A 15,022-nucleotide genomic window follows, 5' to 3' on the forward strand; every position below is an offset into this window, starting at 1 on the left:
AGTGAGATGGAGAGAGCAAGGCTAACACTTACCAAGACCCTTTTTACTCAAGACCACAATAGGAGGACGGCAGAACAGTGTGGTCCTGCAGAAACTGAAGCCAGACACTCCTTACACTATCACCGTATCCTCTCTGTATCCTGATGGTGAAGGAGGTCGGATGACGGGAAGAGGCAAGACCAGTAAGTGAAACCCGAGTTCCTATAGTTTCTTTAATAGCTACTATTAGAATGGAATCATCTCTTTATTTGGAAACACCGGGGTGACACAAAGTTTTACTAATATTTAAAAATTCTTTTAGAAATAATATTAATAGTTTTTTCTTTCTTTTTTTTTTTTTGAGACGGATTCTTGCTCTGTTGCCCAGGCTGGAGTGCAGTGGCATGATCTTGGCTCACTGCAACCTCCGCCACCCGGGTTCAAGTGATTGTCCTGTCTCAGGCTCCCGAATAGCTGGGATTACAGGCGCACACCACTACACTCGGCTAATTTTTTATATTTTTGGTAGAGATGTTGGCCAGGCTGGTCTTGAACTCCTGACCTCAAGTGATCCGCCTGCCTTGGCCTCCCAAAGTGCTGGGATTACAGGCATGAGCCACCGTGCCTGGCCATATTAATCATTTTTAACATCCTTGCTTGGAATTTCTTGTCTCTATTTGTGGAGAAAGATGTTATTTTCTGGGGTAGAAAGGTGCCCTAAGACCAAAGTGTCTTGTGGATAGATGAGACATATGCATCAGACCGACGCAGACACAGTATGTGTCATTTATTCACTACTTCAACACATGTTTCTGCGGTGCCTGCTATGTTCTAGGGCGCCTAGAACATATCTAGGGAGATATCAGTGAATCTGTGTTTCATGTGTGCTTGATTGTTAGCACTATATTGTGACGGGATTTCTGTGCATTTCAGAACCTCTAAACACTGTAAGGAACCTAAGAGTGTATGACCCTTCTACCAGCACCTTGAATGTCCGCTGGGACCATGCAGAGGGAAATCCTCGTCAGTACAAGCTCTTCTATGCACCAGCAGCAGGTGGCCCAGAGGAACTGGTAATTATCTCTTGTAGTAAAAAATGCTAGTTTGTTTAAATGGTAGCTGAGTGATTTAAAAGTGGAACTGAAGGAGTTAACCAGTTTGCTTTAGAGCTGAAGAATTTCATATTCATTTAGTAAGACTTGATAGAGGGTAAATCGTTGATGCCTTAGAGCCTGGGTAACAGAGGGATTGTGGCCAGGATTGTTCCCCCTGGCCAGGGGAAGAAGTGGCCATTCTGGAAACTTCTAAATGGGGAGTATTGGGTGGCTGGAGGGGTATAGGGAAATATGTAACCTCTCGTAACAGGTCATGTGGGGGCACATTATTACATCCTAATATTACAGCACCTACTTTTTGACTTGGTCTTGAGTTGGTATTATGTTATTTGAATTATTATTTCTTTCACAAATTTTTCAAGTCAATCCTTTATGTTTTATTAAAATTTTTAGGTACCAATCCCCGGGAATACCAATTATGCCATTCTTAGGAATCTCCAGCCAGATACCTCGTACACTGTGACAGTAGTTCCCGTTTATACTGAAGGTGATGGGGGACGCACATCAGATACTGGAAGGACATGTAAGTAATAAAGCCAAAAAATTAATTTTTCATCATAAAGGTTGCTTTTCATTATAAAGGCCGTAAAGGTCCATTAAAGAGAATTAGGAAAGTTTGGTGTGATAGAATTAAAAACATAAAAATTAGCCGTAGTTCACCTTCCTAACACCAAATGTTAGCATTTTGTGTGAAATAACAAATTCATAATGGCATCTTCTTTTGAAATAATTTCAAGATTTGTAAAGGTGCGTATAATCATCAGTATACTACTTTGCTTAATCTCTTTCACTGACAAAAATTCATTGAGTTTGCTTTGTGCTTTATAAATTGTTGTGAAGGACTGTTTATAATTGGCTTTCATAGTGCAAATTGTTGAAATCTGTTCGGCACTTTACTTAATTTCATATGTCTTTGGTTTGTTTGTTGAAGTGCTTTTTTGGTCTTAAAATCTGTATGCTTTTATTTAGGAAGCAGTTTATAGTGGTTTTACTGTTTTTTGTAGTATTGCTTAAAGGCTTTTGTGCAGATTTAGAAATATTTCTTTGGCTTTAAAAATATACTTGCTGATAGTTAAAAGGAACCATCATGAATGTCTTCTTTTGGTAAAGGGTTAGTGGTCTAGGAAGATGATGTTGTTGGTTAAATTAGAGTTTGGAATTAGTACATCAATTTAATTGGTAGGTTTTTCTCAGTTCCTACTGGGGCAGTTAATTGAGAACTGGGTGTATCTTATTTTTCTCTCCTTTTGCCTTTTCTATCAATCACAAAGATATTGAGTAGCAATTTGTTAAATGAAGAAGTAATGAATGGTTGAAACTAGCTGACTGAATCTCATAGATGAGCTCAATAGCTGTTGTCAGATTTTACTGAGAATGCAGACTCTTAAAAAATGTCTCTTCTTCCTCTCTCCATTACCTATGTTAGAAAACTGAAACTACTTTTCCTGTTTCTTTTCTCTATCCCATGACCCTTTATGGCCAATCCAGTTCCACCACTTTTATTAGCTTGTTTTTAATTGAATACAATGTTGCTTCCTTATAGACAAAGGCCATACTTGCTAACTTTAACTAAATTTGGATTTGGAGAGTTTTAATCTGCCGTTGTGTGTAGGTAATTAGAAGTATAAAGAAGATAGCATTTTATCCTGTTATAGAATGTGGGTTCTGGAAAAGTGATACAAAAGCTTGAGATATATAAACAGACTTAAAAAATAGATGTTGGCCTTCATTTCCTCAGTGATGAGAGGACTCGCAAGAAATGTCCAAGTATACAATCCTACACCTAACAGCCTCGATGTTCGCTGGGACCCTGCACCAGGACCTGTGCTGCAATATCGCGTTGTGTATTCTCCTGTGGATGGCACAAGACCCTCAGAATCTGTAAGTAATTTTGTCATGGAAACTGCATTTCCTGATGAATGTAGTCACATGTTTGTGTCATGTTTGATAGCCTGGGAGAACACAAACCACAAACCTGCCAGTGTATAATACTTAAATTATTGTTTTTGATGATTTGAGGTAGGTGTATTAATTATAGGGTTAGTAAGAATAAAAAGAATTTTGAGAAAATGTGAATTAGCTGGATGAGTTAAAAACCCCAGTAATAAATGTAAATCATTGCTAGACCTTGTCAATATGTCTTTGTTATGAAAATATTTTAAAGTTTACCTTCACTGGTTCTTACAAATTGCCCAATCTATCTTTAATTCATAACATTATTCAGTTTTGTAAGTAGACTAACAATTTAGAAATCAGAAATTGCTAATTTCAATAAGCATAGTATCAGAATACCTAAGGGAAAATAAATGTATAAACTAATTTAACTTATAGTCTTTGCAAAAATAAACAATGTTGACAAAGATAAACAAATGATAAACAATATATGCATTTGGTAAGAACACTGATTTTCATGTCCATGTATGGTAGGACATATTAAGACAACTTTACCTGTATGTATTGTGTGGAGTCTCTATTTCAACACAAAATCTCCCCCACCACAAGTAACAGTCCCTATTCTTGTGTGTATTTGACATGCTGGATGTTGTTTGGGTAAATATCATGAGCCTTGCATGTTACATTTGAGAATCTTTATAACAAACATAAATGGAGATAACTGAAGCTACTAAGGGTCAAGGATGAGGTCACTTTTTTTGGAAAGGGAATTTCTGAGGACAAATTTTGTTTAATGATATGGTCTGGGTGGATCTTACGGAGAAGCACAGTTGGCTTCTGATGTGTCTGGGCTCAACATTTTATTATAAATACTATTGTGATGACTAACTGAAGACTTGGTAAGCATTTGAGTTGTTGTCAGGCAGAATTTGGCATTTCCTCCCCCGCAGACAGTGGTGCCAGGAAACACGCGCATGGTGCATCTGGAGCGGCTGATTCCGGACACGCTCTATTCCGTGAACCTTGTGGCTCTATACTCGGATGGAGAGGGAAATCCCAGCCCTGCCCAGGGCCGAACGCGTGAGGCAGAAATCCTTTCTCCATTCCATTCTCTTGTAGCTAGATTGGCAGGGCTTCTCTTATTGAGTGAGGGGTGGAAGTGGGGTGGTGAGAGATGGGTGCTTTCTGCCTGGGATCCCCTACATTCACATTCCAGGCGAAAACACTGGGTCTGTGACTGTTGTTTGTGTGATGTGAACTTCATCTGTTTGTATGAGTTAAGGAGGGGTTTCTCCCCTTTTTCCCCTCTTCTGCTCTGCATCTTCCTTTTTTCCCTCTTTCTACTCTGCAGTGAATCTTCTTACCAAATGGGGACTTTGGAAATGTGAGGGTTTAGTCTTTATGTTTTATTGAATAGATATAGTGGTTAAAATAATTCCCCTTTTTCCTAGTCTGCCTTTCAAAGCTAGCTCTAGGTCACTGAAAGTTCAGCATGTAACCATAGCTCTGAAATACAGTGTTTATGATTTCTCATTAAAACCATAGATGTGTATTTTATTATATGGGAGGAAACATCTGAGTGAATGGTGAATGAAACACATGCAAGCAACCTCCTTAATCTGACCTAGGTAATGCTCACAGGCAGGCAACAAACTCTATTGTATTTTATTTATTTAGTACCACGGAGTGGACCAAGGAACCTGAGAGTCTTTGGTGAAACAACCAATAGCCTCTCGGTAGCCTGGGACCATGCTGATGGGCCAGTTCAGCAGTACAGGGTCATCTATTCTCCCACTGTTGGCGATCCAATTGATGAATATGTAAGTCTAATACTCATTTATTGGCACATTTTATCATCTTAGCTGAATGGACGGTGAAGTTAAACTTCTTTAGAGGTATGCTGTAGTACAGTTGAGTCCTTGATAGTCCCACTTTATGATTTTCTCTAACATGACTTTGGGACCACCCAAATGTGCTTACTTAGTCTTTCTGGCCTCCCATACCACAGAGAAGCAATGTCTTTGGGCTCATTTTTATTCTCAAGACGGATAGAAAAACTATCTTATCGCATGATTAACTGAACATTTCTAACCACCTAATGAAACCACAGGACCAAGTTTAGTGAAATATGATACCTATCATTCTGGAATGTCTAAGTTAATATTCGAATAATGTATTTATCCAAATCTTACCCTTTCCTCAAATCTAATTCCTCTACAAGGTCTCCCTTAAATATTCCAGTGTTAACTGGTCTCTCTTTTCTTTAAACTTAATATTTCGTGGTACACTTTAGTTTTGGAATATACGTACTCTCCTATTAGCTTCAAACTTTTTGAGTGTCATAGTTTGTCTTTGCAGAACCAGATTCAAGTTTCTGGTAGCTTCCTCATAGCCCTCACTATGCACATCCATTTGTTATGAGTGGAAAAATGGAAAAACTAACTACTTTATTTGAAATTTAGTGATTAATTGCTGTGATACATTTGCAGACTATTGCACAAGATGTTGATTGTAAATTAGGTCTGTGGTTTGCCATCTTTTTACCACATAGATCATCTTAGAAAATTTTCCCTCCCTGAGCCCCATGTGATGAAATATTTCATCTACTGGAACTTGATATGTAACCTTTAATTCAAGTCCCTATTTTTATTAATAAGAAACACAGGTAACTACCATTTATGGTTTCTGATCAAAATGAGATAAACAGTACTACTACAGTTAGTTTGCCAAAGCAGAGAAACTCATGGTTAGTGTTTGTTCAGCCTTGCCATGGACAAATATGCAATTTCCCTTTACTTTCTGAAAACATTAAAAATACAATTTATCATTTGTAGTTATAGGACTCCAGGCCAGGATTCACTGGCATACCTTATCCATGTTGTTTGTAGAAGCAAAGCATAGGTTTAGAAGAGAGATTGAGATGTCTGGTTCATTTCCTCTTTGAAGAGGTAGTTGAATGTATTCCCATCTGTTTCAGCTAACTAGTGTCAGCCAAACTGACATTTTTGAGGCCAGAAACTTAGTCAATTTTTGCTCACCAGTGGATTCCCAGTAGCTAATACCTGTCCCACTGTGCCTGGTCCACAGTGGGTACTGGGTACATATTTGTACATGAAAATGGAACATGTGATGATGAGATCTGAAGGAAATAAACTTACTACTGAGTGCTGGAATACTCAGTAAGGTGTTCTGAAGCATACTACATTGCATTGCTTTTAATACAGTTTTCTTCAGAGATGTTAAGTCACATGGCTCTTAAGTGGCTGATCTGGGATTTGAACCCAGATCTTTCTGACTCTAAAAGCACTCTCCTATGCTGCAGAGAAGAAGTGAAGATAGTTTGTCTTGTCATGAGCATTGTGCAACAAAAATAAAATGTGAAAAAAACTGCTATTACTGTTTATGGGAATACATAAAACAATATTGTCTTTTGATCTGGAAGTCTTCTAGATGGTAATATATTTATAATTTAACTTCCTCTATAGACCACAGTCCCAGGCAGAAGAAACAATGTAATACTGCAGCCTCTGCAACCTGACACTCCATATAAAATTACTGTTATTGCTGTTTATGAAGATGGAGATGGTGGCCATCTAACAGGAAATGGAAGAACTGGTAAGTGTCTTGTACTCCCCCCTTTTTTTTGCTTTGAAATTGTCAATATCTTAATGTTGCTTTTATACCTTTTAAAACCTTAAAATTTTATCTTTGCCAATACATCTCAAATACCACACTAATATTGTATTATTTGTATTAGACATTAAATTTTGTCAAAATGATGACATGTGAAAGGAATTTGTTTTTAATTTTGTAAAGGTCCACTAAGAGAAGAAAAAGAAGACCATCTACATATTTTTATTTGCTTAAGATAGTTTTATTTCTTCTTTGGAAAACCATTGCATATTCTCTGAATAATGTTTCGATTGGTATGGTGTCAGTTAAGGCTATAATTGTTAAGTTAGTATAGTATCAGTAAGAAATATTCCATTGTGATTGAATCTTAAGTCATAAATACAGAAGTGAGATGATCAGCAATCATTTTCTGTCTACAAATTTAGCTTTTTCTAAAAAAGAAAAATGTATTTTTTATTGTACTAAGCAATTTACATAGAATTATCGATGTTCAGACCCATTTTTACACTATACTGGTAGTAATTTTTTAGGGTTTAAAAATTCTCTAATGTGGTTGCTTGCTACAGTCACCTGAGGAGCTTTAAAAATACTCTGGGGTTCCACTCCCAGAGATACTGATGTAACTGTGTGAGGTGTGGGCTGGACCTGCTGATGTTCTAATTAATGTGCAGCAATGGCTGAGAGCCACTAGTTCAGCATAAAGGTAGGATGAACTCTAGATCTGAGTTTTGTTACTGGTAGATATTTGCATTGCTCTTTTACACTTCATTCACCAAAAATCTACTTAAGTAACATGACTTCAGGTGTCTTTCTGCAGTCACTTGCCAAAAGTCTTTTTGTGCTTAAATGATCTTGACAACATTACAGAATTTGAAGAGGTGACATTTGAAAGCTCCTAAGGGAAAAGCAGGACTAGTGTTGACTCAGCTCAGTCTCTCAAGGTCAAGAATCTGTATTTATTGATATTGTTGTCTACAGGACTGAGTCAATGGAGACTCACATGACTCAAGATGATTTTAACAACCTCACTTTTTAAATTTTCTCAGATTTTAGACTATATTTTTGGACTTTCCTGGGGAAAATGGCATATTTCAGAATTTCATGCTTATCAAAATGGATTTTTTTTGACTAGATCTTGGATTTTTCCAGGAAGGGCCAAAGTCGTGTTTTGCTTCTCTTATGATAAAGAAGTTTTTCAAGTTGGATTCGTTATTTGCGTAATGCCGTGAATAGTAAACTCAGCAACTACTTAACGTGCTACCTGAACAGCATTGATTTTATAAGTTGTGGGCTTGGGGGCAGTATCTCTGGAAGCTTAAGGATTTATTCTAGGTAACACCGGTGGAGGATAGAGAGGTACAGGGAAAAATCATTATTAGCTAGCTGGGTGGTTTGGGGCAAATAATATCTTATGTATTTGATGAAGTGGTTGGACTAGATAGTCTCTAAATTGCTTTCTGTTTCCAACAATCTGTAATCTGTGACATTCTAAAAATGGTTTGGGATCTCTTTTATTTTCTATAATCCTGAGTCATAGAACATTTCAGCTCTGGATACTGCTTCCTGCTGAGAAGGCTGCTCTGGAAATCACTAGTTCTTGAGTCTATTTGAGTTGCTGTTTAAATTTGGAAAACTATTAAGCATTTTTTGAATACTTCAGTGCCTTTTTATTGTTTTCTGGATAAAGTCATTTCGGGATATTATGAAATTGCTCCCATTGGGCTTTCCTACTGATACTTTTTAAAGTTTTATGCTCTCTCTGTGTGCCAGTAAAAGGTCAGTAATGTGTGCCAATATTTGTTTTCAGTGGGACTCCTTCCTCCTCAGAACATACACATCTCTGACGAATGGTATACAAGATTCAGGGTGTCCTGGGATCCTTCACCCTCTCCAGTTCTTGGATATAAAATAGTATATAAGCCAGTGGGTAAGGAAGTGCCTTTGTCATCATAGAAATGCTTTGGAGGGTTATTTGCATATGAGGGTATTTTCTCTTTCATCCCCCACTATTGGGTTCTCCTGACAAGAGTTCACATATCACACCAAGTTTCCTGCCACCAAAGGCAATGTTTTTGGCAATAACATTTTAGGCCAATCATCTAAAGTACCATTGTTACTATAGGTGTAGATGAGATTCTTATTAAATGTCATGATTGAAAAGTTTGACTTGGTTCATAGAGTTGCACAAATCAAAGATGCCTGTCTTCAGACATCCTATATGATCATGAAATAATGCATATTCCATCACTATACCTTTGTATTTTTCCCACTATGCCCAAGTATTATTTTATTTTGGGCATAGATTCCATGCAGCTTATTCATGACAGCCTTGCTTTCAAATCCCCTCTGAAAATTTCACCTAAATTAATATCACCTTGATTAAATTATTTGTTCTTTTTGTTTTAATATTCTGTCTGTATGCTTAGCGAAACTGGAAGAAAAATGCAAATTTGTTAGGGCATCTTCCATATATCCAGGAAGAGTATGAACTAGAAAAACATGAAAGAGAGATGGCAAGATAAAGGAAGTAAAATTTGAACCTATGTAAGAAATAGAAAGAGAACTTAAAAAAGAAAGTAGGGTTGGTAACTAAGGACTTTAGCAGCCAAAGTATGTGGAAGGAGGTCCAAGATAGAAATTCTTAGATCATCTCTACAATAAATGAAAAAGTGTCAGTTGAACACCTGCTATATGCAAAACACTATGTTGGCAAAATGGGGCTTGAGAAAGAAGCTTGAGAATTCATTCACTAAAGAAACGTTGATTATATACCTACTATATTCCAAATACTGTGCTATGCTTTGAGAATAGGAGGGTGAAGAATTCAGTGTCTGCTTACAGTTTCATATTTGCCATGTAATGTAGCATGTGCCCCAGTAAGTGTATGAGGACTATGGAATTAATGGTGTTCATAATACCCTTTGACTATAAGATCTTTAATTTTAAGCAAAATTTCATGCTAGTGATGGCATGTTTCTGTGTATTTTTGTGGTTGTTAATAAAGGTTCCAATGAGCCCATGGAAGCCTTTGTTGGAGAAATGACATCATATACTTTACACAATCTCAATCCCAGCACCACCTACGATGTGAATGTTTATGCTCAATATGATTCTGGACTCAGTGTCCCCTTGACAGATCAAGGCACTACATGTGAGTCATGGATAGTTTCATGGTTGTAAGAAAAAGTGTGGTAGAAATTACCAGGTCAGCCTGTTTTAATTTCCTGTTTCTGAACATATACATGTTTCCACAGCATTATGTCGGCAGGCTATTTTGTGTCTGGTTAGACAAAATACCTATTCAAATACAGAAATATTACAATTGAATATATAAAAATGTATATGATGAGAAATTTATGTATTTCACATAAAATATTATATTTTGAATTTTAAAAGATAAAAATTATAGAAATTGTCATTTTATCCATGAATGACCTGTAAAATTAGATCTGTGATGCTACTTAGATTCTTCTTGACATTAGATATTAAGATATATATTACCTAAATCCGTTGATTTAATTTGACTTAATTATTGAATCATGATTAGTGATTCAGTCCATAGATATATTTTAATGTCACCATTGCTTTGATAACTATTTAACGACTTAGCAGATAGCCTTTTAGAAATTGTTTTCATTATTTTCCATGAGATGTTTTTGAAATTCTTACTTTTGAGAGGGACTATATGGAATTTCCTTTCCTTGAAAATCAGTGAAAGAAAGCGGGGTCTATTTTGGCAGTACCACATTTTCAAATATGATTCATGTATGTTTCTTATAAGGAAACATAATACGATTTTGAACTTTTTTTTCAGCCACAATGAAAGTTTGAAAATTGTGTTATGATTAAAAGTACACTTTTTGCCTTAATTTACAAAGTAAATCTGTTTCTTTCTTTATTTTGTAGTATATTTAAATGTAACAGATCTGAAAACCTACCAGATTGGGTGGGATACATTCTGTGTCAAATGGTCACCTCACCGGGCAGCCACCTCCTACAGGCTAAAACTAAGCCCTGCAGATGGTATGTGTGTAAAAAAGAAAAAAAGATCTGGAGCATGTAGTGGAAACATTTTAAATTTCAGTAAAGAGGATGCCATTTTGTTTATAACAATGATATATAAAATTTTCTTGAAATGTAATTGGTGGTGACCCTGGCATTTTCCTTTGTTGTCATAATCAGGAACAAGGGGACAAGAAATTACTGTGCGTGGATCAGAAACCAGTCACTGCTTCACTGGCCTTTCACCAGACACTGATTATGGTGTCACTGTTTTTGTGCAGACACCAAATCTCGAGGGACCAGGAGTCTCTGTTAAAGAACATACCAGTAAGTTTTCGAGGAATCTGGAAAGCCTTCATAAGGCTTTAGGATAGAATGCTCTAGGTAAGGAAGACTTAAGTGAATCCTGTGCAGGTACCTCTCCGCAGGGGTAGCAATAATGATGGGATGATGGCAGGTTCCTGAATGTGGAATCTAAAGCTGGTTCAGGACCTTTTTCTGTAGCAATTGCAAGTTGTTCCTGTTATCGAGTTGGTGCTACTTTGAGGAAGGGCTAAAGGAGGGAGAGATGGCTCTCGCTGACAGTGAGAAGGTGAATTCATATTAGTGACTTTTACTCATCTGACCCTATCTGAAGGCCTTACATTTTCCCTTTAGATCTTTATTTCTGTAGCTGTAGTGGATGTTGAATGACTATCAGTGACACCAAATTTGGATGGAATAAAATCCCCAGTATGTCAGTACCAATGACAATGGTGTCTCATTTTGTATGACTTGATTTGGTATCCAGGATTTAAATTGCTCTTAAAATTTACTTTCTGGGATATCAAATGTGCATATGGTGTATTTTTATAATTATTATTTTTAAATTCTAGCTGTGAAACCAACAGAAGCCCCTACAGAGCCACCCACACCTCCTCCCCCTCCCACCATTCCACCAGCCCGGGATGGTAAGTACAGCTAAATAGGCCATACATTCAGCTGATAGGGAGTTACAGACTTCTTATTTATGCTGCATGTGCATCATTTGCAATTAACATAGAACATTTCTGATTTATTATTGCTGCTGAAGAGTTTTTAGACTGAAAGAAAAGATTACCAGTAATTTGTTTCTCTCCATCTCTGGGCACATTTTGGTGGTAATAAAATCAGTCATAAATTATTCCAGATCTTCATTTGGAAGTCTGTTTCCTCAGTTTACAGATTTAGGTCTTCCATGGTCCATAGTTACATGGTGGACATTTCTTTCTGCTAGCCGCTGGCATCAGTAAGCACTGTGAACCCTTTTGGCTATATTTGCAAGGTAAGCCCTGAGGCTGTTGGCTTTAAAATTCCTGGCGTCCAACCTGAGAAGTTCCCTGGATTATACAAAGCTAAAAATTTTCCATTCACCAAAATTTGAAAGATAATTGTAACTTGCAGTGAACTGGTAGAACGACATACTGATTTATTAAGGTTGATCTCTCAGCATTTGAGGGCAATTCTTTAGCACTTTGTCAAATTAAATTTAAGTTAAATAACTACTGGATTATTCTTTTCTCATATGCTGTTTCCAGCATTTAATAGAAAGCGTTTCAGATTTTAAATATATTTTTATTTTATCTTAGAAGGATGTAGAATGTTACAACTTTATTAAACCTATAAGTAAAATTAAAAATTAAAAGTGTATTATTGTAGGGTAAAATAATAATGGGTTCCTTTAAATCAGATATAGAAAGAAATTCAGTAAATAATCTTGGTTTAGAAACAAGTTTTTTCTTTTTAAATAGGCTTTATTTTCTAGAGTAGTTTTAGGTTCACAGCAACATTGCAGGGATGATGCAGAGATTTTTCATCTCCCAGACAGACTGCCTTTCCCCACACATGCCCAGCCTCCTCCACTATTAACATCCCATGTCTGAGTGGTAGATTTGTTGCAACCGATGAACCTGCATTAACACATCATCACCACCCAAAGTCCATAGTTTACATTAGGGTTCACTCTTGGTGTTATGCTTCTATATGTTAAGTTTTTATAAACTAAAATTTTGTTAATTGTTTTTGGAATTTTTCTTAGCCTCCAAGTCTAGATATTCAAATAAAAATCTTCTCCTTTCCTACATATGATTCTAGTGGCCTCATTTAAATTTTACAAAGGACTTGGCCGGGTGTGGTGGCTCACACCTGTAATCCCAGCACTTCGGGAGGCCGAGACAGGTGGATCGAGACCATCCTGGCCAACATGGTTAAACCCCGTCTCTACTAAAAATACAGAAATTAGCTGGGCATGGTGGCACGTGCCTGTAGTCCCAGCTACTCAGGAGGCTGAGGCAGGAGAATCACTTGAACCTGGGAGGCGGAGGTTGCAGTGAGCCGAGATCATCGCACCACTGCACTCCAGCCTGAAGACAGAGCAAGACCCTGTATCAAAAAAAAAAAAAAAAGGACTTATTTGCATAAAGTTAATCTTTAATAATTATATTCCAAGTCTCCAAACTTTTTATTTGATTTCTCCTCTCATTTATTGTTCAAAACTACTCGAAGAGTTCCATTAGGTAAGATTGTATCTTTGCATAACGGATCTAAACAAATGGAGTAATTCCAGAGCAGGTATTGAGGGTCCCCCCAATGCTTCCTGAATTTATTGTGCATGTGAGTCATCTTATTACTGCTGGTACTGATTCAGGAAGTCTGGGGTAGGACCCAAGATTCTTCATTTCTAACAAGCTCCCAGGCAGTGCTGTTGCTGCAGAACCACACTTTGTGTAGCAAGGTGTTATACTGCATTTTCAATTATGTGATTTCATTTAAATGAAAGAATTCATGAGATTTAGGGCTTCCTCTGCTTTCTTTTTTTGCAGTATGCAAAGGGGCCAAGGCAGATATTGTGTTCTTGACTGATGCCTCTTGGAGCATTGGGGATGATAATTTTAACAAAGTTGTAAAATTCATCTTCAATACTGTGGGAGGCTTTGATGAAATCAGTCCTGCTGGGATTCAGGTGAGTGTCATTCCACCAGTAGCTACTCATTTGTGATGTCTTGCCTTTCCTTTGAACTTCTCTTTTTAAGTAAAAAGTCTTTTCAATATAAACTCTGTTTTGACCTTCTCTTATTTGCTATTTCTTTTATTCACGTATTTTTGGGAGGGAATTGGGTGTAAATGATAAATAAATAGAAAAATAAATGTTTCCTTAGTTTTTATCTTTGGCTAGATGATATTCCTGTTGGAGAACTTAGGGGATTCTAAGGGACTCTAACTTCCTGCTTAAAACTTCCAACCACGACACATTTCTATAGAAGTTCATCCAAAGTTCTGGATATTAAATTCTTTGTGATTGTCATGCCCTGTGAAGTTAGAAGAATCAGTGATAAACAGTGACTGGAGTGGGTGTGTGGAACTTGCTGCCCCTATCATTACTTTGCAGATAATTACCTTGACCAGAAGAATGTCCATTGTTGAGCTAAAGCGTATTTCATCTGTTTTTTTAAAAGGATAACTACCAATGATCTTGCTCTGAAATCACTCCAAATATATTTGTTATACTGAAGTACTTAGAGAAGTTTATATTTCCATGAGGGGCCTCAAAGAATAAGTCATCATGTAACCCTAACACAGTTAAAAGACCCAATTAAAATTTCACCCCCTCTGGTGAGGTTCCATGATGGCTTTACCCATTCCATGCTTTTGAAGTATTTTTTATATATTGCTGCATTACAACAAATATCACTTCATATTGTCATTAATTGTGTGACTCTCTTCTATCTAATCTTCTATCTAAATATTGACTCCTTAAAGCAAGAGACTATCTTTTTAAAAAACTATTCTCTCCTCCTTTTCTTTCAAATTTCTTTGGTGAATTTTCTTCTTTATTTTGGCAGTTTGATCATCATTGTGGCATGATGAAAATAAGATATTTTGAAATAAACCACAAACAATTTCAGCAACAAAACTTGTCCTCTTTTATGGAATAGTAGTATACTAAATTTCAAATCCTCAAATAATCCTCTGGACATTGATCCAACCCAAGAAAAGTAAAAATTCACCCTAGTTATATTCTTAATTTAAGTGGTTATATTCTTAATTTAACCACATTAATTCAACAAGCAAGCTTTTTTTCATCCTTTTAGGAATTTGTATTTCTAACAAAAAATACCTACCATATTTCATTAACATCTATGTACCAGTTACTTTGTGTACAGGATTATTAGTCTTTAAAACAATCCTAGAAGGTAAGTATAGTTATCCTCATTTTACTGATAAAAAAATCCATTGTCACATAGCTATTAAATGCCAGAGCTAGGATTTGAACCCAGTGATTCCTGAGTACAAAGTCTGGACTTTTTCCACTAAATCCCATTTTCAATGAGTTTGTGATGAGGGATGATTATAATCACACACGTGACATTTTTGTATTGCCT

The 15,022-nt window shown here is 36.6% G+C and overlaps 1 protein-coding gene across 1 annotated transcript in view; it reads left to right on the forward strand.

The window, feature by feature from the left end:
- COL12A1 (collagen type XII alpha 1 chain) overlaps positions 1-15,022 on the forward strand; it is a 121,816-nt gene that overhangs the window by 71,949 nt on the left and 34,845 nt on the right. Inside the window, exons 32-44 of the mRNA XM_030809319.1 lie at positions 53-182; positions 913-1,052; positions 1,488-1,617; positions 2,833-2,975; positions 3,938-4,067; positions 4,665-4,807; positions 6,473-6,602; positions 8,428-8,547; positions 9,625-9,771; positions 10,527-10,643; positions 10,803-10,949; positions 11,498-11,572; positions 13,463-13,602. Of these exons, the coding sequence (XP_030665179.1) occupies positions 53-182; positions 913-1,052; positions 1,488-1,617; positions 2,833-2,975; positions 3,938-4,067; positions 4,665-4,807; positions 6,473-6,602; positions 8,428-8,547; positions 9,625-9,771; positions 10,527-10,643; positions 10,803-10,949; positions 11,498-11,572; positions 13,463-13,602 (1,692 nt within the window). The remainder of the gene's footprint in view (positions 1-52; positions 183-912; positions 1,053-1,487; positions 1,618-2,832; positions 2,976-3,937; positions 4,068-4,664; positions 4,808-6,472; positions 6,603-8,427; positions 8,548-9,624; positions 9,772-10,526; positions 10,644-10,802; positions 10,950-11,497; positions 11,573-13,462; positions 13,603-15,022) is intronic.

The sequence above is a fragment of the Nomascus leucogenys genome, chromosome 3 (assembly GCF_006542625.1).
Source record: "Nomascus leucogenys isolate Asia chromosome 3, Asia_NLE_v1, whole genome shotgun sequence".
Classification (NCBI taxonomy): Eukaryota; Metazoa; Chordata; class Mammalia; order Primates; family Hylobatidae; genus Nomascus; species Nomascus leucogenys.